The following is a 25,050-nucleotide window of genomic DNA, read 5'->3' as shown; positions in this document are numbered from 1 at the left end:
GGGGAGCAGACAGGCCCCACCCCAGGCCAGGAGAGCCAGTCCAGTGGAGCTGACCCTGACACAGGGTAGAGCAGGAGGGGACGCAGATATATTTTGGAGTAAATGCGGTTGGATTTGCTGCTGGGTTGAATGTGGCAGGTGAAGGGAGGTGTGAAGAATCCGAGTGAGGAGGAGAGTGTGTTCCTTTACAAGGTGAAAAAGACAGGGGCAGAAGCCGGCTTTACACACTGTAAGAGAGAGAGCGTGAGACCCTCACGTTGAATATACAAACTGAAATTGAGGACAGACTCTGAGCTTGAGAGAGGCCTTTAGAAGTGTCTGAAAGCCTTCTAAGCCGCGGGGGAGACTGTGAAGAGAGAAAACAGGGTCTGGAAAGTAGCTCCAAGAAGCTGCAAATTCTAGAGTTGAGCAAGAAGGGGAAAAATGAGAAGTGACGAGACAGGAACAGATGACTGATTTCTCGCATCTTATATAATCTGAGTTTTGGATGAAAGCCTAGTGCTGTTTCAAACTTGGGAAATATTTTCTAACTTGGGATATTTGGAGTGGGAAAAGTCTCATCAGGAAAGAAATTGATGACTTTTACTTTCCATATAGAATTATACCCCCTTCTGATGACAGATGAGTCTGTTGAAAAGCAGAAAGATTAATTAATGGATTCAGAGTCACTTACATTAGAGACACAGGGAGTGTTAAAATCCGGTATTTTCTGACACTCCGTCTGCTACTTTCACTTGGGAGCTTAGATTAAGCACCCCCTCTTTGCTGCAAAAATGACTTCAAGGTGAGGTATCTCCAGCCACCTCCATCCCTGGAAAACTCAGCCAGGGGTACCACCGCTTGGTCCAGCAAGAGAAATACACGCGTGTGATTGCACAGTCTTTCCTCCAGGCGCTGATGGATGAGATCCTCATGCTCCAAGATGAGATCAGCGAGCTGCAGTCGTCCCTGGCGGAGGAGCTAGTGTCCGAGTGTCCAGAGTCGGACCCCGCCGAGCAGCTGGCCCTGCAGTCCACGCTCACCGTCCTGGCGGAGCGCATGTCCACTATCAAGATGAAGGCGTCAGGCAAACGACAGCTGCTGGAGGTAACTAGGGCTTCTGGGGGCGCCCTCACGACCTCTTGACTCTTCCCTTGTGCTGATGAGTGTGATGCGTGAGGGCGTGGTTATTGTTCCCACTCGTGAGCAGTGGGCCTTGTGTCTCCTGGAGGCCACAGATGCAGCGCCGAGTCAGCGCACAGCCATGAATGGGGCCTTTCTCTCTTCTCTGCCTCACGTCAGGCATGAAAAATTGAGAATGTGGAAAGCAAATTCTTGGGAGGCCTGAGCCTGGGAAGCACAGTTGTACAGGCGGGCATGAGGGCTTGCTCTGCTTGAAGAAGAGCCTTTTCTGAGGAGTATTACTAATTACTGATACTAGGAAGAATAAATCCTTAGTCACTGCGAGCTAATTCAAGCATGTTCATTCACGAAAATACTCTGGCAGTCTGGTTCTGCAGTAAGAGAATTTTAATGTTATCTAATTTAGAAATAATTTTGTTCACAATAACATGTGTTAAAAGTCCGTTTTTTTTCCTTGTCTTTATTCTCTTATCATTCTTGGCCCTAAACTCATGTTTCCTTTATTGTTAAATTAAATTTAACTTGAGGTTCATGTTGCCGCTTCTAGAATTTGCTGAGGGTGTTTCCAGATATTTCCAGAGTCTAGCAGCTTCTCTGGCAGATAATCACTTCTCAATACATTCTTATTATATGAGCTTAATATTAATATTATTTTACTTAGCTGCTGATTATTCCATAATTTAATTAGCCAGGGCCCCGTTGATAAGTATGTTGGCATTTTAGTTTTATGTTATAAAATTACTCAGATCATATATCCAGAATATGAAATATTTTGGAAAAATTCACAATCAATATATCAGTTCTATTTCATAATCTCTTTTAAACTAATACAAATTAAGTTAAAAAATAAAGCAATTCTGGGCCTCCCCTGGTGGCGCAGCGGTTGAGCGCTGGGCTGCGAGGTTGCCCGCAGCCTCTGCAGCGCTGGTTCATTCCCCGGCCACCGGTGAGGGTCCCACAAAAAATTAAATAAATAAATAAATAAATAAATAAAGCAATTCTAATCAGTTATTGATAGAGTAATTTTTAAAATCAGGTATTTACAATACCAGAATAATTCATTTTTTAAATTCATTAATCTTTCCCCAGTCACCCTATGAAAACCTTGTGGAGTTTCAAAATGGAGTGATCGGCCTCAATTTAAAAAAATATGAAATATTTGACAAAACCGGAAACAATAGTTATAACAAAAAAATTTGAATTGTTGCCTGGACTTAAGACATTAATAACAGTGCACCACCCCTTCTCACAGAGGACCATGGTCCCATAGATGGTCCATATTTTGGAAAATATGTTTTGAGTTTGTCACAGTCCTCACCACTCCCTATAGTTTCCCCAGACATTAAGGTCAAGAATTTATTGCCATTTACTGATGGTCTTATACCACCGTTTTGTTCTAATACTGCCTCAGATTGTATCATTCATATTATCTGCTTAGTCATTTGGGTATATTATTTGCTTTGCTCAACTCAGTGCATAAGCTTTTGCAAAACACTGATCTTGACAAGCACCCCCAGAAATTCTGGTTTGTTGCTCTGGAATGTGGCCTAAGTTCAGGCATTTATTTTAAGTTAATTCTAATGTATAGCCAGGAGTGAGAACCATTTCTCTATTGAGTTAAATCCTAGTAATTTTCCCTTAAAGTAACCTGCTACATTCTCCTTATTCACCAGGAGAAGTTAAATGATCAGCTGGAGGAACAGAGACAGGAACAGGCCCTGCAGAGGTATCGCTGTGAAGCTGATGAACTGAATCACTGGCTCCTGAGCACTAAGGCCACTCTGGATATGGCACTGGGCACCCCCAAGGAACCCATGGACATGGAGGCCCAGCTGGTAGACTGCCAGGTACAAAATAGTCACCAAAGAATAGGCACAAATCACAAAGCACATTTTTTTTTAAAGATTTATTTATTTATGCATACGAGAGCTGGGGTACAGGCCAGAGGTGTGGGGGGTGAGAGAATTCACCAGAGACAGAGTGGGGAACAGAACAGGCGGATCTACTGAAACACACTGCTGAGGGGAGCAGCGGGCACGACAGGAGAGGTCTGCTGCACCATGTGGATTTCTCCCTGGACGGTCAGGGATCGAACTCGTGCTGCGAATTGCCTCATAGTGTGGTGCTTAACCCCTTGCGCCACGAGGGAGGCCCCACAAAGCACATTTTAATTACAGAAAACAAAATGATAAAAAGGCTTGACGTGAACACGTGATATTTCATGGTGTTTACACGACATATATAATGTATATTTTTAATTCATTTTTATTTAACTATCATTGTTTTGCATCCTTGTTCATTTTTTTCAAAATAAGGATTTCTCCCCTTAAGTGTGGTCACTTTATTTATTTAGAGAATAGAAAAACAAAACCTTATAAAAGCTTAGATGAAATCCAAACTTGGACTTAGTCTTTTGAAAAATTATACCAATAATATCTGATCTTTAGAAAATGTTCATTTTTCTAAAGGACAGTTTTTTAAGTGTCTAGCTTTCAGCATACTTCTGGTATCTATATTTAGAGACAAGGAAAACAAACTTAATGAGAAGAATTAGTGAGTCAGATTGTGCATAGACACAACAGGATGTGTTCCTAGCTGTTCTAATCTTGATATTTTTTTGTGTGTGGTGGAGGTGGATGAGGAGGAACTTTGAAAAACTGTCAATTATAGGCAAACAAAAAGACTGAACTTGGGAAGGTTGTCTTTTGAAACAGAAGGGCCCTCCCTTTGATGTTAGGTCCTTAGTGTGAGAGCTAATGGCACGAGGGTTTTTTGTTTGTTTTTGCTTTTTTAAAAAATAGCTATATGAGCTTTAATTGAAATGCAGTTAAAGCAGTTTAAAAGATATCTGAAAGGACTCTGTCAGTACAATTTTAGTCCCCATCTTCTTATCATTTCATTATGGAAACACACTTTAGTATAGAGAAGAGCTAATGGTCTGCCCTGTGCCATCGCTGAACTTCAGTGGTTCTCAGCACACTAGACTTCTCTCATGGCTGAAGTAAGCTGTCAAAGCTCTTCCATTTAACTAGGTAGCTGGTCTAGAAAGTGCAACCTCACCTGCCTGGTTAAAATAACATTATGTACAATATCATATTTCTTTCACTTGAATGAGAGGAAATCAGCATAAAACATTCATTATGTTAATAATTTATTTATATATATCTGACAACATTATTCATTTTTGTACAATGTTTGCTTTGTCCTCTCAGGTGTATCCCGGTAAGATTCCCATAACCAATTTACCCTTGCACCATCACCTTCGCTCCTGTGTTCCCTCCCCTGTTTCCATCTCTCTCCCTCCCCAGCCCCTGCAGAATGTCTCTGATTTATAGCTGGCTATTAATTTTGTTTTTTTTATTTATTGTTATTATTTTTTTCTGATCTCTTACTTGGTTCCCCTATATTCCTCCTATAAGTGGAACTATCATATTTTTCTTTTTCCTTCTGGCTTATTTCACTGAGCATAATCCCATCTAGCTCCATCCATGTTGCTGCGAATGGCACTAGTTTATCTTTTTGATTGCTGCATACTATTCCATTGTGTATGTATACTGCATCTTCTGGATTCAGTCATTGATTTTTGGGTTGTTTCCATATCTTACCTATTATAAATAGTGCAGCAATAAATACAGGGGTACAGGTATCCTTTGGAATTAATGTTTTTGTGTTCTTTGGGTAAATACCTAGGAGTGGAATTGCTGGATCATATGGAAGCTCCATTTTTAGTAGTTTGAGGAACCTCCACACAGCTAGCTTTCCATAGTGGTTGGACCAGTTTGCACTCCCACCAGCAATGCAGGAGAGTTCCTTTTTCTCTGCATGCATCCTCACCAACATTTGTTGTTGCTGGTTTTTTTAATATGGGCCATTCTCACTGGTGTAAGGTGTTATCTCCTTGTGGCTTTGACTTGCATTTCCCTGATTATAAGTGATGTTGAACATTTTTTCATGTACCTGTTGGCCATTTGCATTTTCTCTTTGGAGAAGTTTCTTTTTAGCTCTTCTGCTCATTTTTTGACTGGATTGTTTACTTTGTTTCTGTTGAGTCATGTGGGTTCTTTGTAGATCTTTGTGCTCAGTCCCTTATCAGTTGTATGGAGTGCAAAAATTTTCTACCAATCAGTAGGATGTCTCTTTGTTTTGGTTTATGTTTCTTTTGCCACACAGAAGCTTACAAAAAACATTCATTTTCTTAATATGTAATATGCCATTTGAGTCATTCCCATTTATGATTTGAGATTCATATTACTGATAATTATAATTTGGATTTTTAATTTCCTTGGGTAGTATATTCATGTGTATGCAAAACTTTATTCTTCTCTGCCTTGATGGTAGAGAATAGAGAGCCACTGTGATGATTTCCTAGTCTTTATTATAATCTTTTCTAATTTTTTTTAATCCAAAAAGAGACCTCTATTTTTAGTTTTCTCTTCCAGTGCTTGAAATTACCACATGTACAAGCTTTACAAATTATGTTTTATCATTACTCCCACTTCTTCCTTTTGGATGTCTTATTTTTATACTCATGCATAAAGTCTGTAATTCAGATAATGTATTTCAGGACTTCTACAAAGTATTACAATGGTATTTTGAACATATTTCAAGAAACTAGAAATGTATGGAACTGCAAAAACAACAGTTCCTTGGTGATTTCTAATCTAGTACTTAAACCCAGTTGTGTAATTGTAACTGTGGCTATTAAACAAAATTAGGGTCACTGCATGATTTTGGAACCCTGACCCCTGTTCCTGAGAGTCTCTTCCTCCCTAAAAATTCTGGAGTTTCTTTCTTTTTTTTTTTATGTAATGTCTGCAATATTTCTATATAACTTTAGAATATACCAGTCTTCCCCCACCCAGCATCCCTTATGTGCCTGTCCCTTCCCCTCGCCCTCCCTCTTAACCTCAGAGCCCTCAGGATGTTTGCTGATGTACAGTTTTTTTTTAAGGGGTTTACATTGTCAATCATCTATTGTAGTAAGGTACAATATTTGTTTTTATCTTATGACTTCTTTTGCTCTAGTAATTTTTTTTTTAAGTTCCCTCTGTTTTGTTGACAATGACAGCATTTCATCTTTGTTGTGACTTTGTATTATTCTGTGGCATGTATGTATCACATTTTTTTTTTCAATTTTGCAATTGCTTTGGTAAAAAGACAAATATAATCCATGGTGGAGTCATAATTATAAATTTATCATTATTGTCTTTATTTTTTCCTTCTGATTTTAGAAGAAAGAAATATTACGGTATTTTCTTGGCTTCCTGCAGTATCCTTGGCACTCAGGATTGTACCAACTGTGCCAAATGAAAGTTGACTTTGCAAAGAATTATATTAGTGTCTCAAAAGTAATCCTCAGGAAATAAGCCCTTAAGTTTCCATTTCATTAAAAAATTCACTCTTTTGTTTTTGGACTTAAAACTATATTCTTAAGTTAATGGCAGTCATTCTGATTTTGTACAGGAAAATAAGATATATTTTCTCATAGACAAATTGCTTGATTGAGTATAAATTAGAAAGTGCATTTCAAAAAGGAATTTAAAAATAGAACTGTTTCTGCAGAAAATAAAGCAGTTGTTATTTTGCTGTGATTTTTGTCCTTTCTTTTTTTATTTTTACCACAGCGGAAGGAAGACTATTTTGCTTCTTCTCTGAATATAGTGCCCATTTTAGAAAAAAAAAGCCTTACAGCATTATAGAACTGTCATACAAAAAGAAAGTAAAAATTCTCAGAAAACTTGTGAAAATGCAAGGTTAAAGATATGTTATTTAAAAAAAATAAAAGGAAGCAAAAAAGAGAAGGAAGCATAATGAAAAATAAAAATAAATCCAAGGAAATTATGTTTTGAAAGAGAGACTCCTCTTTAAATAGACATGAAAAGGGTCAATTTTACTATATCTTTATTATTAAAACACAGGAATTATAATTTAACTAAAATAAGAAAATAATTATGGGTAACAGTACAGTATGTATGGTCTTTTTGCTTTATGTGTTGGCTACATAAAATGTGCTTCCCATGGTTTTCCCATATGATACTCATTATGTCACAATCAGTGTTTAAAAAGAGAAACATCAAGGAGTTCAAGTAATTTTTTTAAATCTGTAGACTGATCTGCAAAAGTTGGGGCAAACCACAAAGGCATATCCTTTTGGTGAAACACTCAGGAGAGAACAGGTCTTTGCAGAGGCTGGTGGATATATGACTTCATCCTTATTTCTGTGGTTCCAGAATATGCTGGTGGAAATTGAGCAGAAGGTGGTGACCCTGTCGGAGCTCTCGGTCCACAATGAAAACCTGCTCCTGGAGGGCAAGGCTCATACAAGGGATGAGGCTGAGCAACTGGCTGTAAAGCTGAGGACACTGAAGGGGAGCCTGCTAGAGCTGCAGAGAGTCCTGCATGACAAGCAGCTCAACATCAAGGTAAGGATTGCACCACAGGGACAGAGAGGACCTGTTGAAAATTGATACTTAGGTACACCCTGCTTTACACAAGCTTGCTGTTAATTTTCAACTAGGTTTCAGAAGACCTGAAGATTATAGTGTGGGAAAAGAAAGAAAATGGAAAGAATTATCTAAATCTATCAAATAAATTGTTTTTAAAAATATTTATGTATAGGTCATTGTAAGAGATCCTATAACATCTCTCATTTATTCCTCCTATATTCTATTTTTTAAATATATAAAGACTGTTTTATGTAGGGCCCACACTTTAGATTTGTTACATATTCTAGGAGAATTGAACATTTTTACCATTATGCAGTGAATTTCATGTTTCCTAATAGTGATTTTCATTTTATATTACTAGAGTTTTGGGGAGATAATATTTGCCTGGTATATCTTTTAACTTTCCTTTCAGTGTCCTTACTTTTAGATTTATTTCTTATGAAAAATATTCAGCTTGGTTCGGTTGGTTTTAAACATTTTTCTAATGAGGAAACCTCTAACTTTTAAGGGCAAGTTTAGCCCCTTTACATTTGTTGTGATTACTGAGATGCTTGGGCTTTTATTTTATTACTTTTTCTTTTCTATTTTTGTCCTGCCCTTTTTCTTTCTCCCTCTTAGCCTTTGTTTTTAAGTAATTGAATGCTTTGCTTTATTTTTCCCACTCCCATTTTTATCATACATACCTAATAAACTCTAAATTAATAATAATCTCCCTCCAAATGCCTTAGGACACTTTCACACACATTTGCTCTCTATGTACCTTCCATGTTCTTACTCTACAAATAACTATTTTTATCCTATATAAAAATTAGTAAAATATTTATTGAGAAACCACTATGTGCCAGCAACTATTCTACATGATAGAATGAAGGATGAAAACCAACCACTGAGCTCTATTTCTGTCTTTATATTTTTTATCTTCAATAGGATATGGTTGTAGGAGACATATAATAAAAAAATTAAAGTGCATTACTATGTACTATAGAAGATGATCACTTCACTGTAGGTGAAGTACTATAAGGCAGGTAGGTAGGGGAAGGACCAGTGAGCTCCATCTGCAGTGTTGGACAGGATGGCCAAGGAAACCTCTCTCAGGCTTCGTTATAGGAGTGAACTGTGTGAACATGAAGGAAAGTTCCAGCAAAGGTGAAGGCAAGTGCAGAGGCTCCCAGTTGAGACCACTACTGCTCTGTTCAAGGGAGCCCGTGTGGCTGCAGTGGAGGGAGGGAGAGGAGAATGTTGGCAATGAGGTCAGACAGGTGAGAGGCACAAAGGACCTTCCCTATAGGCATCTTGGAGACTGGCTTTTCCTCTGAGGCAATGAGAAGCCATGGAGTGTTTCAGAACAGAAAAGTAGCAAGATCAGATTTTAATTTCTGTGGGGTACTGGCTGTGGAAGCTAAGAGACCATAGCAAGGAGGCAGATGTGATGAGAACTTTTATGATACTGGATACATGAGAAGATGGAAACATCTGTGGATGAGATTTGGGAGAGAAAGAGTAGTTAGGCCAATAGTTTAGATTTAGACAGGTGAAGCGAAGATGCTTTGTTAAATGTCAAATAGTGATTGGAATTCAGGAGAGAGACCTAGACTAGAATCATCAACCTCTAAATGGTCCTCAAAGGCATGAGACTTGGTGAACTCTGCAAGGGAGCAAGGCTAGATAGAGAGGTCTAGAACCCATGTCCTGGACACTCCAGTGTTGTTTGGAAGATGTGGGAGTCCACAAAAGAGAGTAAAAGAAGAGAAGCCATGATGTGGGAAGCAGGCTGTGATTGGGCTACTAGAAGCCATTTGAAGACCTTCAGATGCTGTGAGGTCAGATGAGGATTGAAAACTGACCACTGGATTTAGCAGCATGCCATGCAAGCCTTCTGTGGCCTCACCAATGGCTGTTTTAGTGGAATTTTCTTTGTCATGGAGAGCAGAGAACTGGGATTAGCTACAAGAAGTGGGTTAAGAGAGATTTGTGTCCTTTTAGAAGCGCAGTGACATGATTACTTGTAGATGCAAAAAACTCAGTCAATTAATAATTTTTGAAAAAGAAGTGAAATTGCAAGTGTAATCTTCTTGGCTAAAAGGAAGGCGAGAGGACCAAAGGGGAGAATGTGGTCTTAGAACCAGTAGGCCAGGAAGATGGGCAACGTGTATTTGAGAATGTTTGTTGGTGGGGATAGGGCATAAATATTATGGTGAAAATGTACTTTCCCTGTGCTACCCTGTTTTCTCAGTATAATGATGTTTTTTTAACTTACATATTTGTCAGTTCTTTACTAATTTTATGCTTGTATACTCTGGAAAGCCAAACCTAATCAATAGAAAACTATTAGTAGCAATGGAAGAATTTAGTAAGGTGATTGATATAAGAGAGAATCCTAACTTTTTTTAAATGTTGAATGATGTTGAGCAGTAACTACAATAATTTTCCACCTATAATATCAATAAACTATGAAATATTTTGAGGCTCAACAAATAATGTTAAAACAATACAAATGAATATATGAAAAAATAGAAAGACTAATTTTATTTATGTCCACAAATACAATTTTAAAGATGTCAGTTTTTTTCTCTACTAACACATGAGAGCTAAACTTTGAAGTCATTCTCAACTGAAACAATAATTGCAAACCATTGTTACTTAAATAAAAAAAAATAGCCATATGAACTTTATTTGTGACCGTTAACTGGAAAAAAATATGAATGCCCTTCAGTTAGGAAAAACAATATGTAAATTATGATATCTTTATGTAATGGAGTATTACATAGCAATAAAAAAGATGCCAAACTACCACTAGTGAAAAAAATGATATAAAATAAAAACAGTGTAATTTTTGGAATGTGACCGAATGACCAGGTGTAACCAAGAAAAAAGCACAAAAATAACCCAAAATGCACAGAATGAGGAATTATAAAGTGTTAAATAGTCTTTTGTATTAAAATACAATATTACCATATTTAGAATAGTTTGATAATGATAAAATTGATGAACAAAAAATTAAGCAGATTAAATCTTCCAGAAAGAGATCCTAATATAATGATAAATGTTTAAGGTGGTATTTCAAATCAGCGGGTAAAATATTATTCACTATATAGATAATAAGAAGTAGGTATACCACTTGAATATGATAAACTTTATTACCTATCCCATTCTTTACAGAAAAAAAAAGATCACAGATGGGTGAAGATTTAAATGTAAAAATTAAATGAGAAAGGTTCTGGATGTAGGGGTATATTTTAAAGCTTTTAGATTGGGGAGTAACTTTGCTAGTATGTCCAAATCCCAGAATTTTAATTTCTTTAGAACTGTTGCACAAAAAAAGAAGTTCTATATGACCAAAACAATATTAACCAAATTAAAAGATATGGATAAATAGGGAAGAAATTATGCAATCCGCGTAGCAAGCAATTAATTCCCTTTAATTTCACAAATGCTTTGTAAATCAATAAGAAAGTTCAGGCCTCCCTGGTGGCCTAGGGGTTAAGTCTCAGCACTATCAACACTATGGCCCATCTCGGTGGCCTGAGTTCGATCCCTGACCAGGGAGCTGACCCACATATGACGCAGCAGACCTCTCCTGTATCTCCCACTGCTCCCCTTAACAATGCATTTCAGTGGCTCTGCCTCTTATGCTCCCTACTCTGTCTCTGGCGCGTGTTCTCCCCACCCCCAACCTCTGCATCTCTGGCCTACACCCCAGTTCTTATACTAAATAAATAAATATTTTTTGAGAAAATTAAAAAATGAGAAAAAGTCATCTAATAGAAATATGGGCAGAAGATGTGAAGAGATAACTCACAGGGAAAAAATACAAGAGGTCAATGATGAGATGAAAAAGATATTAGAAAGCACTCTTGAATAAATAAGTGCAAATTAAAAAATACGTGTTACCTTAAACCTGTATCCTTTGGGCTCATGCAATCTGACTTTATGAATTAAAGTGAAAAGTGTTAAAAATACTCAAATCGAACAAAACTAGGATAATTTTTCCAACTACGAAAGTACGGCATTCACTTAGTTTTTCAAAAAGTCATGACCATATTGGTATAATGTATCATGACCATAATGTATAATGTTTGCCCCCTGTACTCCCGTAGTGGTATGCTAATAAATTTAGTCTCTAAAGAAACCAAAAGAAAGGGAAAGACAGGGCCTCCCCGGTGGCACAGGTGGTTGAGCCCTGGGCTGCAAAGCTGCCCGCAGCCTCTGTAGCGCCGGTTCGATCCCCGGCCGCCAGCGAGGGTCCCACATGGCGCGCAGACCTCTCCTGCCGCCCGCTGCTCCCCTCAGCAGTGTACTTCGGTCCTTCTGCCTGCTCTGCTCCCCGCTCTGGCTCTGGTGAATTCTCTCACCCTCCTGAGCTTCTGACTGTACCCAGTGCTTGTATAAATAAATCTTTAAGAAAGACAGAAAGGTTTCATATCTGGACCACCATCATCCCATGGCTTCTGTTGCCCTCCCCCACAGGCAGGTAGGAAGGTAAGGGGCAGCTGGATCCCTCAGGGACCCCATGGGTGCAGGCACAAAGTCTAAGGCTCTGGCCAGGGAAGGGCACACTGATGAGGGAAGCAGGCCCGGTCAGTCATTGGCCAGCCTGTCCAGTGTCAGAGAAGCAGCCGTTACTCAACCCAACCATTGTCCTACAAGAATTACCAGTCAGTATTGCTGGGTTCCAAAGAAATTTGGATTTATATCTAAAGTTTCTCAATTTGAAAACATTGGCATTTTTAAATAATTTGTGTGCCAAGCCAAGCATACCCAGAAGCTAGACCTGGTTCTTGGGCCATGACTTTGGAAACGATGCCCCGAAGTGTCCCAACTTGGTTGTACATTAAGAGCCAGGTGACCTGGGGTAAGACCTTCGAACTTCCTTCAGTCTTTCTTACAGATCAGTTTTCCCCTCTGGAAAATCGGGATAATAAGTATTTAACTTAAAGGAAAATTCTGAGGCTGTCAAGGCAAGTACTGCTTAGGGAATTGCAGTGAGTGTCAGACTTAATAATAACCAGTTAATTCCAAACCACATTCTTTGGGAGGAAAGGCGCCCCTGTTGGGTTGAAGTATAAGTCCGACACTGGTGTGGCCGGGCGAGGGGCCGCCTGCAGTGCCTGCGTCCAGAATCCCTGCTGAGAGTCCAGACTGCCCTGCTGGCCGGTGTTAAGTTCAATCCTCTAAAGTGTAAATATCATCGGGCAATGTTTCACTGCACTGAAGTTGATCATTGTTTATTTTATTTTATTTATTTTTTTAAGATTTATTTATTTATGCATACAAGAACTGGGGTACAGGCCAGATGTGCGGAGAGTGAGAGGATTCACGAGAGACAGAGTGGGGAACAGAACAGGCAGTTTGACCGAAATACACTGCTGAGGGGAGCAGCGGCCGAGACAGGAGAGGTCTGCTGTGCCATGTAGGTAGTTCCCTGGCCGTCAGGGGGATTGAACTCGTGCTGCAGAGGCTGTGGATTGCTGCACAGTGCGGTGCTTAACCCCTTGTGCCACCAGGGAGACCCCATTGTTTATTTTAAAAGTATCTGTAAATTCCACTGCCTTTCATCAGGTAAATTTCCAGCATATAAAATATTGATGATTTTCTAAATTAGAGTTTGTGAAGGTGGTTATTTTTCCAGTGGCAGGAATAAAAGGAACCTTGCTTACATTACTGGTAGCATGAAAAGACTCCTTTTCCTTTGTGTAGCAAACTTAATTCAGAGTTGATGTGAAATTAACTAATAATGTTAGAGTTTGAGCTGAAGTTAACTAACATTAATTGGGAAAAATGATCTTCCACTGAATGTGTAAGAGGTTATGCCCTTCTTTCGGGTTTGAATCATTCATGAAGATTGGGAAACCTTCTTAAGGCTCGTGTGGCCACCCTCACACAGGTTCAGTGCTACTTATCTGTAAATGGTCATACCTGTTATGTGTCTCCCTGTTAGCTAACCGGATTTTATGCATATCAACAAATAACCAATCCTTTTGTTTCCTGCCAATAGCTTTCTTCTCTATAAGAAGGGACACAGACTGAGTGCCTGTAATACTATCTCTTTAATTAAGTCTTTTCCACACATTATCATTCATCAAAGGAGAGAGAGCTTGCTCCTTTGATGAAATGGTTTATAGAGAAGTGTTTTATTTAATGTTTAGCATTCCCCCCCCCCCCCCCATCCTCCCTAATCTTCCAAGGAATGTTCCTGGCAAAAGTGGTTGCGGTTCTAGTATTTCAGAAATAAACAGCTTATGTAGCCTTACCCAGAGGGGAAGTCTGGGGCCAGAAGATGCCTTACTTCCTAACCCCCAATAGGAGAGAAACTGTTATCAGACCTCAGAGAAAGTAATTTACCATGGTTTCTTTCCTTCTGCGGTGCCTTCCCTTCCCAGGGAGAAGGATGGCATTTTGAACTAGATTCTTTTTTTTTTTTTTTTAACAATTTTTTTTTACATATTTCAGCATATTTATTTATTTATTTTTTATTTATTTATACATGCACTGGGTACAGTCAGAAGCGCGGGAGGGCGAGAGAATTCACCAGAGCCAGAGCGGGGAGCAGAGCAGGCAGAAGGACCGAGGTACACTGCTGAGGGGCGCAGCGGGCGGCAGGAGAGGTCTGCGCGCCATGTGGGACCCTCCTCCGGTGGCCGGGGAGCAGCCGGGGATCGAACCGGCGCAACCAGAGAGGCCCTGAACTAGATTCTTAAACCTTTTTTTGCTTCCTGTGATCCAAGTGTTAGGTTGCAAAATGACTAAGTCAGTAAGAGAAAAACTCACCAACTATAAAACCAAACCTAACCACATATACCAGACATCTGCTTCTGAAGCTGCATGCTACTAGTTTCTCGAACTAATAGTTATGGATTCAATCAGTCAAATATGATTTCCCTGTTAAAGTCTCAAGATCTGAATGGGTGTGTGCGCATGTACATGTGGCGATGCTCTTCTTAAGACCTAGGCTTTCTGTGGCCATTGATCCAAACACCAATTTGGTGTGAGAATTTGAAAGAAACGTTCTTAGTCAGGCAGTCGTGGCCAGAGCAGAGGGTGTGGTGACTTGGGGAGAAGTTACCCAGGATCTCAAGTCTGGGCTCTGAAAAGCAAACCCTTGCTACAGAGCAAAGCAGAGAGGAAGTGGCTTGTCCCGCAAAGGAGAGTCAGCATGCCAGCAGGTCATGGTCACGGCCACTGTTTTGTCAGCTGGAGCCGCTCTGCTTGGGGACATGTTCAACCTCGGGCACTGCCTTCTTTGGGGTCACTCTTTGCAGGTGCGCTGTGATGTGCTTCGTCCTTGCCTGGAAGATTCAGGGTCTTTGGAGCTTATTCTGAGCAGGTGGTACATTCTTAGGAGGGAGAGCACTGTTTCAAGCACAAAGTGTGGGCATCTGTCCTGCCAGAGTGCCCAACCTTCAGACATCCCACCATCAGGAAAATCACTGCCTGTCTGTGTGAGGTGCTCCTGATGAGCATTGCTGGCTGGTGCCTTGAGCCAACCATTCTGGAGGGCCTGGGAAATGCAGCAGTGTCCATCAGACCACGGCAGCCCTGTGGTGCTGCTAAAACCACAGAAGCTGGATCCTCTTCTTAAGGGAAAGGAATACCTTGGAAGCTAAGGCGGATGCAGATTCTGGGCGTGGAGTGTGTGAATATTATCTGTAGGCTTCACGCTTTCTTTCTGCTGATTTCACTTGACAACATTGCCAAGTTCATCATCTCAACCATTTTATAATTGAATCAGGAGATTCTGATGAGCAAAGACAGAAGGGTAAACAGACCCCATCAAGTTCCCTGTAAGAAATAAGGATCCATAAAGAGAAGGGCCTTTTGGGGAAGAACTTTTAGAGTCAGATTTGGCAAAAACAGGCCAAAGAACAGGGGAGCAGCAGCTCCAGACCTCAGCTCCAGACCTAGAGGGCAGAACTCTCCTCTGTGGAAGGATTTTTAAAATGTCCCCTTCTCCTCTGTGCCAGCTCCAGCCACGCTGGCGCCCTCTTGCTCTCTGGGGTGCTGAGGCTCTTCCCCCTGCAGTTTGCACCAGCTGCTTCCTGGCTGGGACTGCCCTTCCTAGGCCCTGGCCTGCCTTCAGCCACGTTGACACCCCTGCAAATGCCCCTTACACCAGCCCGAGCCACCCCCCCTTGCCCTTCCTCTCTATCACCCAGTTTCCTGTTCTTTGTGGTTTTTATCACCTTCTCAACTCACTGGTTTTGTTTATTGTCTGTCTCCCCAGCAGGGTCCCGGTCTGACTTCTCTTGACAGAAACCCCTCCCCCCCCCCAGGGCTTAGAATGGTGGAAGACACACAGTGGGTGCTTTAAAAGCACCAAGTGAGTGAGTTCTAGCACAGTTGATTTCTCTTTTGACACGAAATTACGTGTGCATAGAAAGGCTGGCCTTCAGAGCTGGTTCCTTTCTGATGCATCATTTTTTTTTTTTTTTAAGATTTATTTATGCAAGAACTGGGGTACAGTCAGAGGTGCAGGAGGGTGAGAGAATTCACCAGGGACAGAGCAGGGAGCAGAACAGGCAGATGGATTGAAGACACTGCTGAGGGGAGCAGCGGGCGAGACAGGAGAGGTCTGCTGCACCATGTGGGTAGCTCCCTGGCCGGCCGGGAATCGAACCTGAGCTGCAGAGGCTTCGGACAGCTTCATAGCGCGGCGCTCAACCCACTGAGCCACTGGGGAGGCCCTGCATCGCATTTTAGGGTCTTTTAGATTCCATCAGAATAGTTCCGTTTCTCCCCACTAGCCTCGCTTGAGAACCTGCCAAGGCAGCACCTGGCAGGGGCGTGGCCCCAAAAGTGGTGGGAGAGCAAGTGAACAGCATCTTTCCGAGACCTTTACCCTATAATTATTCCCCTGCTTAGTCATCTTTTTGCATTTGTGAAATGGCAACCAGATGCATCAAAGGTTTTCTTTGTTCATGTTTTAACTATAATGACTTTGAAAGACAGTTATATATAAACTATATTTGAGTGGAATCTGTCATGATGTCCCAAGAGCTGCACCCTTATGGCTTCTCAAAGATGGTGAAGTCTCTTTGGTTAGTAACCTTTTAGCAAAACTTGTAAGAAACAGACATGAGACCTGCATCCGCTGAGTGGAGCTGGGTAGAGAAGGTGACATGCCACGCAGTGATGGTTTTGCAGGAGAGATACAGCAAATTAGGAGGGGAAATAATCATTGCAACAAACATTTACCTTTGCGAGACTCAAGAAAGCTTCTAGAGCTATATTTTTATAGGAAAAAATTCTGAAATAATATCTGGTAACAACATAGGTGTGGCCTCGAAGTTGACAGTTTCGATCCTGAAATATTTTCAGGCATAATCATCTCTTTATTGTTCTCCCTCCTGCCGAGGCTGTGAATTTGAAGGATTTGGGTTACTTTTTTTAATGTGGCTTTCACTTCTGAATGGAGTCACTTTGGTGTCTTTATACACATCACACCAAAGTGATCTTCGCTCAGTTTTAGGTAAGGTTTTCCTGTGGGTATCTGACCCTTGATTTCTGCCTCCTTAAAAGCAGGGAACCGCACAAGAGAAGGAGGAGCGTGAGGCTGACCTCACCGCCGCGCAGAGCCCCGGGGTCCAGGAGTGGCTGTCCCAAGCGCGCGCCGCGTGGACGCACCAGCGGGAGAACAGCCTCCAGCAGCAAAAAGTACGGCATTTTCTACCTCTCTCCCGCCGCAGATGTGGGAAGCCAGTGTGAGGACATTGTTCTAGAAGGACAAGTTGCTTCTGTATTAAAGTCAGGAAGACCTTTCCTTATCTTTGGATAGAAGCAAGATCTGTTTGAGTGTTCTTGTAGCCAGGGGTATGGTTGGTCATTTGAAGTCTGGTCCTTAAGGAAAAATTGTGTTTAGGTCTGTAAATATATATGCATATTTATGTAAATATATAGCTCAGTTATACGCTGCCTGATCATGGATAGCTAGTCTATTTTCAGATTTGCTCCAATTTAAGTCTGTTATACGTATATATGCAAATCATCATGAATTGGTGAAAGTCTGAATTGCATCTTTTTCAATAAATTCAGTTTATATCCTACTTTGAAGTAGATAGCATCACAGCATAGGATTGCATGTTGTTGCCTGGTGAAACAGGTGAGCTTTGATGAATGAGAATGATTTTTCATTGACCACTTTATGCAGAGGGCATATGTAGAAATTTTCTGTTCTAAGAGAGGAAAATATTTATGATAAATAATGAAAAAATAAAGCCAAATCCATTCATCATCCAATTTATCAACTAAGTGGACACTTAGAGAACTTGCTCTCAAGGACCTGTCCAGTTAGAGGAGGCAATAGCGATCGTGAGAAGTAAAAGAGCCTTTTGTACCACTTGAGGGCACCATTGCCTCACAATGTTTTCATTTTTTATTGCTTTTTCCAAGCTCCTGATTACCAAGCCAAAGGAAACTAGAGCGTGCTCGGCTATGTTTGCATATTTACCTAACCACACCTTTTATGAAATGTGCAAACTTAAAAAATTTTACTGCAAAAGTCCTCTGAGAATTTTGTAGACAGAATCACCACTTGAGCCATGATCATAAAGTAACAAAGAGGTTTTTATTTGTCCTTTCCCTTGAGCAGGAGTTGGAACAGCAATTAGCAGAGCAGAAGAGCCTCCTGCGATCCGTAGCCAGCCGTGGAGAGGAGATTCTAACCCAGCACTCGGCAGCAGAGACCTCTGCTGGCTTGGGGTAGGTTTCAAAACACCTCATCTCTCCTGTCACTGTGTTTTCTTGATGTTCGAAGAAATGCAAACATCTTTCATTGCCTATTTATTATGATTTTACAGTTTATTTATTTTCTAGCATCACTATTTATTTTTGGGCAGTACTTCATGTCTCCCCTCAGGTGCAGTCCCTGTAGTTCCACCACCACAGCACCCGTGACCATCACCACAGTCCCTGGTGCTCTCCCCTCCCCTCCTGTAGTCTCTTCCCCTGTCCTTCCCCTGCTGGATGCCTCAGATCTATGGTCAGCTTGTAGGGTCTGTTTTTCTCCTGACCCTTTGTTCCATTTCACTATGTTCCACATATAAGTGAAACCATCCAATATTTTTCTTTTTCCTTATGATGTAATTTTGCTTAGCATCATCCCTTCCAGCTCCATCCATGTTGCCATAAATGGCATGAGCTTATCTTTTTTGATGACTGAGTAGTATTCCACTGTGTATATAGACCTCATCTTCTGGATCCATTCGTCTGTTTGGGGGCATTTGGGTTGTTTCCATATCTTTGCTGTTGTAAATAGTGCTGCAGTAAATACAGGGGTGCAGGTTTCCTTTTGAATTAGTGTTTTTGTGTCCTTTGGATAAATTCCTAGGACCGAAATTGCCGGATCATATGGCAGATCCATTTTTAGTGTTTTAAGGAACCGCCACACAGCTTTCCACAGTGGCTAGACCAGTTTGAAATGTAAACACCTTACTCACATTTTTATCTTAAGCATCTTCTGCAAAAAATAGGGTTTTTTTTTTTTTTGCTTTATTTCATTTAAAAGACTTAAATTTTGAATATTTTGTTGCGCACGCAAGTGTAACTCGACCTTACAATGGCTAGCTTGTTTGCTTCTTTTTAGTACAGTCAGCATATTTGTCCAGAGAAATTGCTTATGGGTACATTTAAAAAAACCTCAAATTAGGAAAACATTATAAATTTAGACCCATGATGTTTCTAACGGAATGTTGTGTTCTAACTGCCAATTATTTTCCCTCCAAGTACCTGTGTTACCTTAAAATCATTCTGAAAAATAAATGTATATGTCTGCTATCTTGATTTTTTTTAAGATTTATTTATTTATGCATATAAGATTTGGGGTACAGGCCAGAGGCACAGGGGGTGAGAGGATTCAACAGAGACAGAGTGGGGAATGAACAGGCAGACTGACTGAAATACACTGCTGAGGGGAGCAGTGGGCAAGTCAAGAGAGGTCTGCTGCGCCGTGTGGGTAGTTCCCTGGCCAGGGATTGAACTTGTGCTGCAGTGGCTGCAGATAGCTTCATAGGTTGCATCTTAACCCTTGCACCACCAGGGAGGCCCTACTATACTGATTTTGCATGATGATCTATTTCTCTCATTTTTGCATGTAAAGCTACTAAGCTTTGACTCTTGGTTTGAAGGAAACTGAAAGGCTTTTGCAGAGAAAAGTAAAATGGTAAAAGAACAAAATAAGGAAGTTGGAGAACTTTCAAGTTGAAGTTTTTGGTTTCCAAGGTCAGAAGGTGAAGGGACTGAGCAGAAGTAGTTTCCCTGTAATTTGAGTCAGGTCTCGATTTTACTCCAATTTTTCAGCTTTCCCCCGGGAAACATAACTCAACTATGAACCTCATTTGCTCAGCAATCAAAATAGAGTAATAATAAACTATTTCCATCATAGAAAAGTTGTGAAAGTTTGGTTAATCAAGAAGATATATAAGAAAACTTTCTTTAAAATCTAAAATGTTTTTTAAAAGTTTGAGTAGAACTTTTATGTTCATGTATTGCTAAAGATTGTCATTTAAGAGTGTCCCTGGCAACCAAATAGTACAGATAACTTTTACTTCATTTGTCACCTAAGCCTTTGTTGGAAGGAAATGCCTCAAGGAGAAAATAGAGATCACAAAGATGATTTTTGAAATATTATGTATAACAATAAACAACTGAAAAGGTAAAAATTGCCATTGGCCTAAAAAATCCAAGAAAAATTTCATGCATATGTGATCTTAACCAAAGACATTCAAGAAAAACAAAGCAAAGCAAAATAGTAGTAAAAATATTGATACAACCAATAAATACCAATTTTAAGGAATAGGAATAACTATTCTTAGGATATCTGTAATCAGAAGTTGCATTAAAATAGGGCCTTCCAGGTGGCGCAAGGGGTTAAGCACAGCACTGCGAAGCTATCAACAGCCTCTGCAGCAAGAGTTCAATCCCTAGCCAGCCAGGGAGCACCCACATGGCACAGCAGACCTCTCCTCTCTCACCTGCTGCTCCCCTCAGCAGTGTATTTCAGTCTGTCTGCCTGTTCTGCTCCCCACTCTGTGTCTGGTGAATCCTTTCACCACCTGCACTTCTGGCTTGTACCCCAATTCTTGTATGCATAAATAAATATTTTTTAAAAATAAGTTACATTAAAATAACCCTAAAGCTATAAAAAAAACTTAAAATATTAAGAAAGGAGTTTAAAGAAATCTCCATTGTTGCTCATGCTTAAAAATGCTGACAAGGCCATTAAAATGTGTGTGATGACTCAAAGGTGTGATAGGTTTTTCTTTCCCCATGACTAAGTTGAGACTTGCCTTCCCTTTGCATTTTCCATTCTTTCTGACTCTTCTCAAATGTTTATTCACCCATGACCCTTCATAGGTTTTTGAATCTTTTTTCCCAGCTTCAGTTTTGAAAGAATTCAATTTTGAAAGAACCCATGCACATCTCTCATCATCTGTGTGGGTGCAAAGAAGCAGGAGGAATCTTCGGAAACTTTCTTGCCATGAGTTTTTATGACTCTTTCAAATAGAAAAATATTTTTTGAGAGAAATTTATGATGCAGTACTGGCTTTCTATACAAGATTCAATTTCAAACTGTTTATAAATACTATTATTTTTATTCAGATTCTTTAGGAAAGTCACCTTTAAATTTAGTTCCTTGTAGTTCAGCCATGCTTTGTAATTTCACATGATGATACCAAGTAAACAAACCTTCTCTCTATAGTAAACTATGTAGAGAAGTCAAAGGAAAAAGTACATCTCTCTATATTTGAAAGATCAAAATGACATCAGTAGGGAATAGGACCTTATAGTCAGCCTTTAATTTGTTAGCTGACTTTTTAAGACTCATATGTAAATAGGTTTATGTAAGGAAGCTTAATAGGAAGGACAATGGGTGTAAGTTGAGTATATGGAGGATAAACAGCATGTGACTCATAGGAGGATAAACAGAAAGCTGCTTCCAAGATTCCTGAGGAACATCCCTGGAAATTAACTGATGTAAACATCAGAGGGAAAGAAGAATATTGTCTGTCGGAAATGCTAGATTATCATCTATTTCTAATTCATCTGGTGCATCCATAATCAAATGCAAGAATATAGTTATTAGCTGTCCCTTGGTTTACAGACATAAATGAGTTAGCAGTGATGCCCTCAGCCCACCTGACAACAGACAGCATGATAAAGAAACTTAATCTCATAAGGACTTTAAAGCTTGTTTGTTAATTAAAAAATACTATACAGAGAAAAATCCAGAGATTAATATAACAAACAAAAGTAGAAGTATTCATTTGTTTGGGTTTTTTTCACTGCTTACTTTCTTAGCTCTTTCCATGCTAATACATACAGACCCACCTTTTGCATTTTAACAGCTTAATACTATTTTTTATCTTGTGAACTTAACAGTTTGTTCACTCATTTCCCTACTGATTGGTATTTACATTGTTGGCTTCCCCCCACCCCGCCATTATTAGCATTGTTGAATTTACCCTTTACCTTCTTTGGAGTCTCTTAGTAAGTGCACAGGTAGGAGAATTCTCTAAGTGACAGCCTAGAAGTAGATGTGTACGTCATAAACAAACTTACTCAAAGAAACTGTTGTGTTCAATGTGTATTCTGAGATTAGCTTGTTTATGGTGGAGTGTATACTATTATTCTGCCAATTAAGTTGTTAACTTCTTCCCTCTTGAGCTGAAGGTTCTGTCAAAATCATAATTGCGCAGTCCTGGTAAGCCTTCAACACTTTTGATAAATCAGGATCTGTGGAAACTTGGGTCCCCAGAGTCTTACCATTCCCATTAGAATGGACCCCATTTATTGAGTGACTCTTCTTGGCCAGATAAGACTGTGGCAATAGGCATCTCTTCTCTGACCCTGACTCTCATAATTCTGCAAGATAGATACTGTGTCCATTGTAAAGAGGAGAAATTTAAGCTTAAAGAAGTGAGACATACTACTCAAATTCAAAAATTTCATGTGCTGAAGCAGTGATTTCAACCCGTACTGTCTCACCCTAGAAGCTATAGACTTTCTCAGATGCCACATAGCTGCCTGCCTATAAGGATAATTCTGCAAGATCCCCACCATGTTCTGAACTCACTTTCCATGTCCTGAAACCTGCTCTATACTGTTCTCTTTAAACAGAAGGTAAACACTCTAGTCAACAGAGTAGGTTGTGTTTACCAGGGTTTTTGAATGAATTTGTGGACTATTTGTCAAAGGATACCAGTCCAATCATACACTATAGTTAGTGTTTCTACAAGTTACAATTATTTTATTTTAAATACTGAGATACTTTTAAGACTTTTAAATTATGATTATGCTTTTGTTATGAGTAAGAATATGTTTTATGGTTAATCTCATTTTCTCTTCTAATTTATATCTTTGAAATATAAGCTAATGACTAAAATGATCTGGTTCCAAGTTTAGAGACCAGATCTAATAGAAACAATAAATTACTTAGAACTTATCACCTTTTTGCACACATTGTAAACTTAGATTATTTATTCTTCTAATAGCGAAAAACCTGATGTGTTATCCCAGGAGTTGGGGATGGATGGGGAGAAGTCACCTGCTGAAGACCAGATGAGAATGAAATGGGAAAGTCTCCATCAAGAATTTAGTACCAAGCAGAAACTACTACAGAATGTTCTGGAACAGGAACAAGAGCAAGTGGTAACAAATATTTTACTTTTATGTATTAAGCAACATAAAATATATATAGCTTATGCTAAGGAAATATAACTATATAAGAATCTGTATATTCATTGTCAATCAAAATAAGACATGAAACAAATTACCCTACATTTTACTTAACAAACCTGTTTCACATTTCCCTCAATAATTATGCATTTATATGTGGAAGTTTATTTCATTTCTAGATACTGTTTCCCTCTGAGATGATCACTACCTGATTACTCATTAACATAAAACATTTTGTTTTAAATATCCCCCCGATTTTAATAACTGAATATTATGGAGACAAATCAAGAATGTACACATATAGGGCAAAAAAATGCCACAAGGCTGACAGTAAATTGTCAAGTTATCTAATTTCTCATTACTGCTTCCAGTGTTTATTGATTTCAGCTCTTAGTGAGTAGCATATTGGAAATGTGATGGGTCAAAAAGGAAGAGGAAGCCAGTGTTCAGATAGAAACTGACCCATCTGTAGACTGGCTCTCAAGATGGGTGCCATTTGATGTTGGGCTCATTACCACCGACCATGCCAAGTGGCATTGAATATCATTACAAAAGGTTCCAGGTTGGTAATAGTTGGTAATAGCTACTAGTTTACTCCAAGTGGAAGCTAGAGAACAGCTGATAGTTGAAGGAATCAGCACCTTAGTGAGCCAATGAGTAAGCCAGGAACCCTGCAATCCTGCCATGTTTCCCATAGATGTGGCCCAGCAAGATTATGATGATCAAATCTAGTCCCAGGTCCTGGGCCAGCAGTGCTAGTCTGGGTCATTCCATGACCCTAGTTTCGTCAGAGTAAAGTCTGTCATCTTTACTGTGGGTGTGAGGAGCTGCTGTTCTCGCTGCTCTGGCCAGGACTAGCTGAGGGGCTGGGAGAGTCTGAACCAGAAGGAGGGTCCCAATAGTGTGGTGCATCTGAGTAGGGAGTCAGGCATTGACCAAACAGGCACTGGAAAGCAGATACAGCCCGGTAGCATGATCTGAAAGGAGGTGGTTGCAAGACCACGTGTTCCCTGGTCTGTGGGGAACTAGATACAATCCCTGCAGGGTTGATCATTCATCCCACTTTGCAAATTCTTGTGGCGTGCCAGGCTTTCTGTACTCACTCCCCTTTTCCAACCAGGAGACTTCTCTGCCTCTGTCCACAGGAATGGTCGCCAGCTGTGGCCCTGGGGACTAAAAAGCCTTCTGTTCCTGGAGGCAGCTGTCCCAGATAATACCCCACCCTGCAAATGGTGCATCTTTAGCATGGACCTCCTACCTGTGTTGCCCTGATGAGACATTCCAGACACATAGCTTGAATTCTTGATTTCTGGTGTAGGTTTTCTGCCTTTACTGCAGGCTCACCTTCATGCTATTGCAGTTCCCCACTTCTTTGGCTACCAGGGATATTTACTATCCTGAATCAGTGAATGGAGTCTTTTTTGTTTTGTTTTGTTTTAAAGATTTATTTATGTATTTATACAAGCACTGGGTACAGTCAGAAGTGGGGGAGGGTGAGAAAATTCACCAGAGCCAGAGTGGGGAGCAGAACAGGCAGACTGACGAAGTACACTGTTGAGGGGAGCAGCGGGCGGCAGGAGAGGTCTGCACCCCATGTGAGACCCTCGCCGGCGGCCGGGGATGGAACCGGCATCCCCGGTGCTGCAGAGGCTGCGGGCAGCTTCGCAGCCCAGTGCTCAACCTCTGCGCCACCAGGGAGGCCCCCAGTGAATGGAGTCTTTTTTAAGTCTCCTACATCATATAACTTCAGGACATTTCTGCTACTATCCCTGCTTACTGGTTCTTCGCCATTCATCATCTGGTCAGTTCTTGG

At 40.3% G+C, this 25,050-nt stretch overlaps 1 protein-coding gene across 1 annotated transcript in view; it reads left to right on the top strand.

The window, feature by feature from the left end:
• SYNE1 (spectrin repeat containing nuclear envelope protein 1) overlaps nucleotides 1–25,050 on the top strand; it is a gene marked incomplete at both ends in the record, with an annotated part of 158,373 nt that overhangs the window by 16,514 nt on the left and 116,809 nt on the right. The window contains 6 exons of the mRNA XM_084259624.1: nucleotides 892–1,086; nucleotides 2,796–2,969; nucleotides 7,353–7,544; nucleotides 17,088–17,219; nucleotides 18,154–18,263; nucleotides 23,054–23,210. Coding sequence (XP_084115750.1) covers nucleotides 892–1,086; nucleotides 2,796–2,969; nucleotides 7,353–7,544; nucleotides 17,088–17,219; nucleotides 18,154–18,263; nucleotides 23,054–23,210 — 960 coding nt within the window. The remainder of the gene's footprint in view (nucleotides 1–891; nucleotides 1,087–2,795; nucleotides 2,970–7,352; nucleotides 7,545–17,087; nucleotides 17,220–18,153; nucleotides 18,264–23,053; nucleotides 23,211–25,050) is intronic.

Source organism: Talpa europaea, assembly GCF_964194135.1.
Source record: "Talpa europaea genome assembly, chromosome: 2".
NCBI lineage: Eukaryota > Metazoa > Chordata > Mammalia > Eulipotyphla > Talpidae > Talpa > Talpa europaea.
The sequence above is the reverse complement of the archived record's forward strand: the minus strand, read 5'-3'. Positions and strand labels throughout refer to the sequence as shown.